This window comes from Pocillopora damicornis, chromosome 7, assembly GCF_964200805.1.
Source record: "Pocillopora damicornis chromosome 7, jaPocDami1.2, whole genome shotgun sequence".
Lineage (NCBI taxonomy): Eukaryota > Metazoa > Cnidaria > Anthozoa > Scleractinia > Pocilloporidae > Pocillopora > Pocillopora damicornis.
The window spans coordinates 12,932,299-12,941,491 of NC_142676.1; the positions used below are offsets into that span (position 1 = coordinate 12,932,299).

A 9,193-nucleotide genomic window follows, 5' to 3' on the forward strand; every position below is an offset into this window, starting at 1 on the left:
AGAACAAGTTGGGAGACTCCCAGGTTGTTCTTTTCTTAAATATCTTAGGACGACATAAGACAGGTAGGGCTCAACTTTGACAGAAATAAACAGTTTGACAGGAACTTTGTACGCAACGTTTGACAGGCTAAAGATGTAATTATTCGATGTCTTTTTATTTAGAGGCGACATGATGATTTGTTTACTGTGGATTCGCATTCCTCAGGGCAATATATAGCAGGTGCCTGTGACTCTGAAAACAGCGATGATAACACAACATCTTCCTCCGATGAGGTATGGTAAATTTCTTAATTGGCAACTTATGAAGTCTTTCTTGTAGTGCACTCAGTGAAAGCACTTTAATCTGGTATATTGTTAGCTGGACTATGGAGATGCTCTGCCTTCCATATCTGAGGCAAATTTTTACGACGATTTTTGAAGGTGAACCTGACGTTCAGAGATCAACTCGCCTTTCAACCATTCCTGTATTTGGCATGATTAATTTTAAATACTTTGCTGTTGATTTATATACTGTAATCCTCTCCTAAGTCATAAGATCGAATGCACACCAGAATAATTACTCTCGCGTTAGGTTAAAATCATAGCCTGTATTTCGCGAGCGAGCACCAGGAATAGAGTTTTAGATAATTATACTAGAAAACTTTTTAAATGAAAACGATGTCATTTGTTTCCTTTTGAAACAATGATAATATTGTTTGAACAACAGACATTTTGAATTTGCTAGAAAAGAGGCATTTAAACTCCAGGGTCTGTAGACCTGCTTTGGTCAAGTTGTATGCAACTGTGATTTGGAGTGAAGGTCTAAACTGAACCGTTTAATAATGTTATTTTATGCGTTCTTTTCGTTCAGGGGGAGGATGGCGATTTGATTGTACTGGAACCATCCAATCCAGACTCGGCAGATCTACACGACGCTGTAAACAGCGACGATGACATGACATGACATGTACCTTTTATAAGGTAAGAGCAATTTAAGAAATATTCCCTTTTGTTTATAAACGTTATTATACGTTCAAAAACGTTATTCTATGCTACTAGACTTAATATATACTCATTTTGGAAATATTATAAAGAGAAATAAAATACTTTTTCTAAGTGGGCTAAGGAAAACTTTTCTTATATCTCATACACCGAATGCAAATATGGCGGACCTCTCGGGCGGCCCGGGGCTAGTTGCGTGGAAGCGAGGCTAGTGAGGCCAGCCAGTGAGGCCAGCCAGTGAGGCCGGCTTTTCCCTGTGTTTTGATCGTCACGAATGGCTGCTTCACGTGCGCTCACAGAAGACAATATTCCTGGAGCTTCTCTTCGAGGTAGATCGCCTGCCACGCTAAAAAATGAAGAACTTCGTTTCTGGCTGAAATGTTGGGGCGATACATTGAAAGGACTGAAAACAAAAGCACAATTAGTGAAAAGGTAGGATGCTCGTACTTCAACCGATTCACGGAGATTTCGCGCCTCGCTTGCCTTGATTGCAATTGCAGTAACCAAAGTTTAAAAACGATCTTATCTTCCCTTCTGTTTAGGGTTGAGGAATATATCAAAGAAGGTCGTGATCAAAATATAGTAGATCCGGATCCTGACTCCGTATATACAAAGCGCAAGGAACGCTTGGATAAAAACAAAGATGACAACTCCGGAATTGCCGCAACTCAGCATCCTTTGAGTTTCCCATCAGATGGCTGGTCTGCAGACATACGGTGGATGCCCTTTTTTACCCGCGCCGAAATGAATGACCACATTTCAAAGTCTGGAAAAAGAATTGATCCAACAAGTAAAGCCCATTCAGTGCCAACGAGTATTCAGAAAGCGACAACTTTTCTGAATGACGAATATTTGAAGGGTATCGCCGCAGCAAGCGATGACAACTACTTTTATTTCCGGTCTCACTGCTATCACAGTTTTCGGAAGAATGATGCCCCACACAACTTGAAAGTCACATTGTGCATTTTAAGTGGGGAAGTGAAACATGCTACATGTTCCTGCGTTGCTGGGAAGGTTGGTTTTTGTAACCATATATTAGGACTCTTGATGAAGATTTGCAAATTCTCATTATATGAATGTAAAACTGTCCATGAACTTGAAAACGAAGAAGATATGCAGCCAAAGCAAGCATGCACTTCCTCTTTACAGAGATGGCATAGGAAGGGAAGAGGAGACTCTATAAATCCACAACCAGCAATGGAGGTGCTTGTAGCAAAGACCTACCTGGAGCAGCCCAGATCATCAGCTCGAGAACCTGGTGTCAGATGTACACTATATGAGGCAAGGAATAATATACGGGGGCAAAAGGCAGATGAAGAGAAACTATTGGCAACCTTGAAAGAATTGAACCCAAATATGGCCCTAGCACAGATTATGACCCCAAAGGCTGATTCTATTCCCTTAGTAGAAACCAAATTTGGCAGAAGTCCACAAGGCTCGTATGCTAGCTATCAACTTGCAGTGACAGAAGATAATTTCAAAGTGTTTTGTGACATCATGTCTATCCCAAGGGCAAACCCTGCCAACCATGGTGAGCATATTGTGACATATCTAAGATTTCCCTTATCAAGTCAGTCTAATGAACAGTTTGAGATACCTGCTGATCTTTCAGAAGCAGAAAAATCACAGTTAAAGGATCTGCAAGTTGATGAAGATAAACTGAATGGCACTGAAATTAAAACACGCAGCCAATCAGAGTGCCTTGAATGGAAGTTGGAAAGGAAATTCCGATTTACTGCCTCCAATTTTGGTCTTATACGGGACAGAAAAAGAAACCATGAATCTTTAGTACAAAATCTTATAAATCCAAAGCCTTTTTCATCAAGATATACTAATCATGGACTTAAATATGAGCCAATTGCCTTAGAACAATACCAAACATATATGTCCTCTATTAACAAGTCAGTGAAGGTTTTTAAGTCAGGACTTGTAATAAGTATGGATGCCCCATACTTGGGTGCATCACCAGATGGCAAGGTTATTGATCCTGGATGCTCTGATCAATTTGGTCTTTCTGAGGTCAGGTGCCCAGAAACCAAGTACTTAGTCACCCCACTGGATGCATGCTCTGATAGCAGCTTTTTCATGGAAGAAGTCGATGGAAAGCCTAAACTTAAACGTACCCATAAATACTATGTCCAAGTGCAAGGGCTGATGGGTGTGACCGGGGCAAAGTGGTGCGATTTCATCGTCTACACCAGTAAGGGAACGAGCATCGAGCAAATTCCATTTGACGTGTAATTTTGGAACAATTTAAAGGACACATTGAAACTGTATTATTTTAAACACTTCCTAGCTATAGCAGCTAGAGAACCAAGAGCATAAGGCAAAGTCACTGTTATTATAATATGCATGTTTACTACATGGTGAGCCCCTATTTGGGACATTTAAACATCAAAACAATTAACTACTGTTATACAATCATTAGGTTCATGAGGCTCTGGATTCTGGGGGGGGGGGTACTCCATGTATCATTGGGTTGAGAGGTGTGGCTCAGACACTCGAAATCTGACCATGTTTAAGAAGAGAAACTTTCCCACCCTGCAGACTTTCAGACAGAATGCTGATTTTGGTTCCCTGCTTAAGAAATTTAACCCAAAACAATCCCTAAAAGCCATACACAGGCTGGCTGCATGTCCACCATAAGCCCTAATGGAGCACCCCCCCATTCCCACCTTAGGTTTATATTTATGAGTTTCATGTAACATCATGGGTCTACAGTGTTTTGTTATTGTTCAGACATTGTGCAAATGCTAAACTTTTAGGTTAGCAGGACATTTAAGTGTTATAACTAGCCCTGCCGTCAAGTCAATTTTACTGTGGTGGTTCATATTTATTTTTGGTTTTGCATTTTTATAACCAGTTTGATTTATGATTTTGTATGTTTCTAAATATCATGTTTTAAACACAAAAAGTGACAAAAACAAAACTGGTTTGAAAAGTATTTTAACTAAAGATAAATGAAAACAACAACATTGGCTTAGTAAAACAATAAACATAAGCAGATCATGTGATATTAGATATGAGTGGATCCTGAGCGTTGCACAGGAAAGCACAAAAAGTCCACATTTGGTTAACGACACTAAATAAACTCAGAGGAACAACTCCATTCCAAATTCGGAAGTTCTTTATCTTGTTGATGGCCCTTTCGACGTGTATCCGAAGACTTGCAATCTGCTGTGTCCTAACAACATCTTCGGCAGACATTTGAGCATCACTGCCTAAAAAGGGTGGGATATTCAGATCCACACCAAGGGGCAGGATGTCTTGTATCTGAAATTCCTTGTCTGCCATAACAGAGTCACCATCTTCAAAGGATTGGGACAAAAATCCACTCCGTAAAACAATTTCGCGGTCAGAGATGCTGCCGGTATAAAGTTGACTGCAAAATGTAATAGCTCCACTTGGTGCAATACCGACAAGTCCTTTCAATGTCACATGGTTTTTGTACGAGCTGAAAAGTTCAGAGTTCAAAAGCAAACTGCTTGGCATTTCACAAAAGACCTCTGTGCAGTCAATAATGACTCGCGTTGAGAGAAATTTTTCTTTGAAATCTGCAGGCATAGTTCCCTGAACAACTGACTTAGGAGGCCAGATGCAAACCTGGCCAAATTTCAGATACATGAAATTAATCCATGGCACAAAAAGCCTGCTCATGGTGGACTGGGCAACACCATACAAGTGAGCTAAATGGCGCTCTGAAAGTAGCATAATTTGGAAGGCCAGTATAAAAGTTGATGTCAGCGTCTGATGTAAAGCGTTCCAGAGAAAATAGTCGGGCCGAGATAGCCTCGTTCTGTTTCTCTACCTCGTCCAATTTCTTTTTTAGCTCAGTGTTTTCCTGTCGAAGTTTTAACACCTCCTCTTCCAGTTCCTCGATCTTTTTTGGCGCATTTAACTCCGAACAAGTATCATTTGGCTCAGTATTTCGGTTAGAGGCAGTTGCCGTTGACTCGGAAAGTGATTCCGCCGTGATATCTGTTTCGCTCACTACATGTAACTCGGTGTGATCAGAGGAAGCAGACATTGTTGCAAATAATTTCTTCTGAGGCAGAGGATGTCTTTCTGGAGGAGCTTTTCTTTTCCTTGGAGATGGAACTGACCACGAAAATCTGGTTGGAACGCCACCGGGAACCACATAAGCCCATCCATTGAATGATTTTCTTAAATCTTCTCGCCTAAAATGAAGGGAACAAACTTTTGTTCCATCGACGATCTTAAAATCCTTTCCTTCTTCACGGCGAATTGCATGAATCCACTGTTTTCTCCTCGTAGGAGTGCGTGGGAATTCAAAGAAAGAAACTTTCTCTCCTGTGGGCGTCTTCTTTCCTTTCTGATTGCATTCAGGGACACAACAACTCGTAATCATATCGAAAAGCGTAGAACAGAACGACTACAAAACACTTACTCGATGGACTCGAAGGACGCGTTGTCAAAACAAACTCGAGGCCTCACTAGCCTCGCTTTCGCGCAACTAGACCCAGTCCTCCCAAGTGGTCCGCCATATTTGCATTCGGTGTATAAAATAGGACAATCAGCAATTGTTAAGCATCATTTGTAATGGGGAGATGTTGACATGAAATGCATTTGGTAATTGTGTGGCTATAGGAGTCAACACTGAAAACCTTCTTTTTTTGGAAACTGAATTACGATACACTTCAAAGTGTTAATGACGTGAATCTTTTCATACATATTCAGACCCAGGAATGTTGGAATGGTGACGGACAGATGCCGTTATTCGAAAAAGGACGACCCGAGAGGTACACAGTCGATCAAGCCATAGAGATCATAACCAAACACAGCCTGACTTCCACTAAATGCACCAGTCAACCTTTAAAGGTTAGAGAAAACACTTCCTTTCTGGTCAACCTTAATGGTTTTGCCAACCGGGAAGATATTAAAGCCAATATGAATGGCGTTTACAGCGGCGTCGTTCCTTGTGCTGTGTGGACAATTGAATGGCGCGACGGTTTGTGGTCGTTGTTGGAGAAGAAAAAAGTCCCCCTACCTTCCAAGGATGCCTATCATTTGGTTCAGAATTCCAGGAAGAACAAAGTTGCCCCAGCTCTAGCACGTTCAATCTTTTTGTTGAAGGACGTCAAAGGAAACTCAGTTGACAATGTTTGCCTACTTCAGTACCATGTCAGCAACAAAGATGGACGCGTTGAAGATCTGGAGATACAGAAACACGGCAACAGTCGATGGACAAACCCTAAACCATCCTACCCACTTAAGAAAAGTATGCTATCATCGATTAAAGATAATGTAATCAAGAAAGGTTCTCACAGGGTTTATGACGACCTGAGGAAGAAGGCTGGTGGAGCTTTTGGCGCTTCCTCCGTCTCTGAACTACCACGCGGGAAACAGCAGATTTATAGCGCCAAGTCCAGGATAACATGCACTAACACAGAGGACGACGTTGAAGAGCCATTGAAGTACGCACGAGACAAGGGTGACCTGCTTCTACACCACGCCGACTTCCCTGAAGATCGATGGGTATTTGGGACTTCCACCATGTGCTCTGACCTGTCGAAGTACACAACTTACGATCTGCTGTCTTACCCGTTTTGTGTGGACCCAACGTTCAAAATGGGAGGATTTGAGGTAACTCCTGTGGTATGCAAGCACCTTCTTTTAAGATCTAAAAGGACAAAAGAGAGTCCTGTTTTCTTAGGCCCTACCATGATTCACCACAAGAAGACTTATGAAGCCTAAAGAACTTTGGCAGCAACATGTGCTGCAAAATGCAAGGCGCTGTCAAAAGCTAAAGGTTTCATAACTGATGGCGAGGAAGCCCTTTCTAGAGCCTTTGAAGACGAGCTGAAAAACACAAGAAGTTTACGTTGTTTCAAACACTTTGAAACAAACTGCAAAGAAAAGCTGAGAGCCATTGGAATTCGGGAAGCAAAAGAACAACATTTCTTCATGCAACGCGTCTTTGGGGTTCCTGAAAAAGAGGACGGCATTCTAGATGCAGCTGACAGAGAGGATTTGCGAAAATGCTTGGACTCTGCAAAGACTGCAATTGAAAAAAGAGAGAGGGAGGTGCTCAAGAGGAAAGACGAGACGTTTAGGCCTGAGTTTTGGTCGTATCTCAATGAATGGTTCGAGATGATGGTTAGCCACATGGTGGCAAGTATTCGCAATGAAGCTGGAATGGTGTTGGGAGACCACGGCAAACCAGTGCGTTGTTATACGAATAATTCAGAATCCGTGAATAACGTCATGCGAGCTGCAAAAGAAATGTACCTAAAGGGAAATCCATGCGTATCACAGCTGAACAAGTTCCAGTTTACGAAGAATGTGTTCGAGGTTGTGCATGACCACCAGATGGAAGAGCTACACTCAGCAATCGCAGGGCTGAGTGATGATTACATCCTTGCGGACCATGCAAGTTATTTGCAAGTGCCAGCGGATATCTGGTTCAGGTGGACGCCAAAGATGAGGGAAACGTACATTCTGGGGGTTCAAAAGCTGTCCCTGCCAGATGTACACAACCAGAAAGATGTGCCGTGGCCAGAGTTTGAAACCATTGATATTGATGCAGAATTTAGGCCCTTAGGAGATGACATCGTAACCAAACTGGTCGACCGTCATGGCTATTCTAACGAAAGTGCAAAAACATTAGAAAAAGAAGTTCTTTATCTACTGAACCACCCCACTGCCATCCAGAGAAAAGCAAGTCTGCAAACCGAGGGAGTAGTTCAATTTGAAGTTGCAAGTACAGGGGCCAAGAATGGAACAGTGCAGGTCTCTGTTTACAGGGATCATGCAACTTGTGTTTGTGGAGGGTATAAGTATGATAAAATCTGCAAGCACTCCCTAGCAATAGCCGCCTCCAAAGCAATTCTGACGGAACATCTAAATTTCGTCAGGAGTAAATCAGGTCAAGTTCGTAAAAGAACAGCTCTTGCGGAGCACGATGTCCAAAAAGCAACGGCGGGAAAGAAGGGTGGAAGGAACAAGTATGGCTATCGACCTGCAAGGGGCAAGGCACAGCCAAGCTCAAGTGCATCTGCGCAAACAGGGCCTTTGTACTCCGACATACACCACAATGAAAATCCATTTGAGTTGATGTTTCTCGTGGAAAGTGTGAAGAGGTGCAAATCGTGTCATCTCAATTTTTGTCATAGAAAGGTCATTCCGTTTAATGTAATCTTCTCTCACAAAGAGCGATGGATGTATCCCGTCAATGGAGATTGGTCGAATTGCAGGCCATCTCAACAGGAGACAGTCCAATATTATCATGCCTCGATGAAGTGCCTGCTAACAAGATTTCCATACTTCACTGCCGATTACATTAGTATTCCCAGTGAGGTCAAAGAAAGTCTTCGAGACTCCCACAAAAGTTATCTTGCAAACGAGTTTGGGCTAACCTTCGATTAAATTTTCCTTTTTATCTAGGGTAGGTCCCACTGTATATGCATCGGGGTTGAGCACATCCGAGCAAACAAAGATTGATTGATAGTTTGCATGTGCATGTTCACTATACTCATAGTAAACATTCCACGGGTAATCTTGTACTTTTTATACGTGTAATGATTAATGTGTAATAGTTGACCATGATTGTGTAACTTCCGTTGGGTTATGAGATACAAATAGCTCAGCAGATCAGTTTTCTTAATCGAGCGACGAGATAACATGTGTGAATATAGTAGCGTTGATTACTCGAAAGAAACCGAAAGAAAAGAGTTAAGATTGGAGAAAGAGATCATTGATTTTTTTCGATAGTCCAAATTTACCCAGTATTCCACATGATTCAAGAATAATATGTGAGGGTAGAATAACTGCGGAAGAAAGCCAGAACGTTCTCAAAACTTTTCCAACTGCAAAAACGCCAGGCAACGACAGGTTACCCATTGAATTTTATAACACCTTTTGGCCATTACTTAGTGATACTTTAATTAATTCATTTAATGAAGCTTTTATGAAGAAGGAAATGTCCCCATCTCAGAGACAGGCAGTGATTACTCTTATTGAGAAACAGGACAAGGATAGGACTTACTTAGAAAATTGGAGGCCAATATCCTTGACTAATGTCGACGCCAAAATTGCGTCCAAAGTTATAGCGACCCGTATTGTCAAAGTTTTACCCGAAATCATTCATAGCAATCAAACTGGGTACGTTTCAGGTTGCTACATAGGGGAAGCCACAAGATCAATTCTAGATATAATGGATTACACGAAAACTTATGAAATCCCTGGATTGCTA

At 41.7% G+C, this 9,193-nt stretch overlaps 2 protein-coding genes and 1 pseudogene across 3 annotated transcripts; 1 reads left to right on the forward strand and 2 right to left on the reverse strand.

Moving 5' to 3' along the window:
• Nucleotides 1-1,255: 1,255 nt before the first annotated feature.
• On the forward strand, nt 1,256-3,563 carry LOC149042656 (uncharacterized; annotated as a pseudogene). Its single transcript, XR_016188269.1, has 2 exons — nt 1,256-1,413; nt 1,524-3,563. The product of XR_016188269.1 is annotated as an uncharacterized LOC149042656 (transcript).
• Nucleotides 3,564-3,987: 424 nt separating this feature from the next.
• On the reverse strand, nt 3,988-4,545 carry LOC149042657 (uncharacterized). The gene has a single exon (XM_089213626.1). It carries the CDS (start codon nt 4,543-4,545, stop codon nt 3,988-3,990), a length of 558 nt encoding a protein of 185 aa, XP_089069752.1.
• A 64-nt stretch (nt 4,546-4,609) lies between these two features.
• LOC149042658 (uncharacterized) lies at nt 4,610-5,826 on the reverse strand. Its single transcript, XM_089213627.1, has one exon. The coding sequence runs from the start codon at nt 5,348-5,350 to the stop codon at nt 4,610-4,612; it is 741 nt and encodes a 246-aa protein (XP_089069753.1). The 5' UTR covers nt 5,351-5,826.
• Between the last annotated feature and the right edge of the window lie 3,367 nt (nt 5,827-9,193).

Bases quoted from the DNA above. Each gene is read 5' to 3' on its own strand.
- LOC149042657 (XM_089213626.1), bottom strand. From the start codon at position 4,545: ATGCCTGCAGATTTCAAAGAAAAATTTCTCTCAACGCGAGTCATTATT.
- LOC149042658 (XM_089213627.1), bottom strand. From the start codon at position 5,350: ATGATTACGAGTTGTTGTGTCCCTGAATGCAATCAGAAAGGAAAGAAG.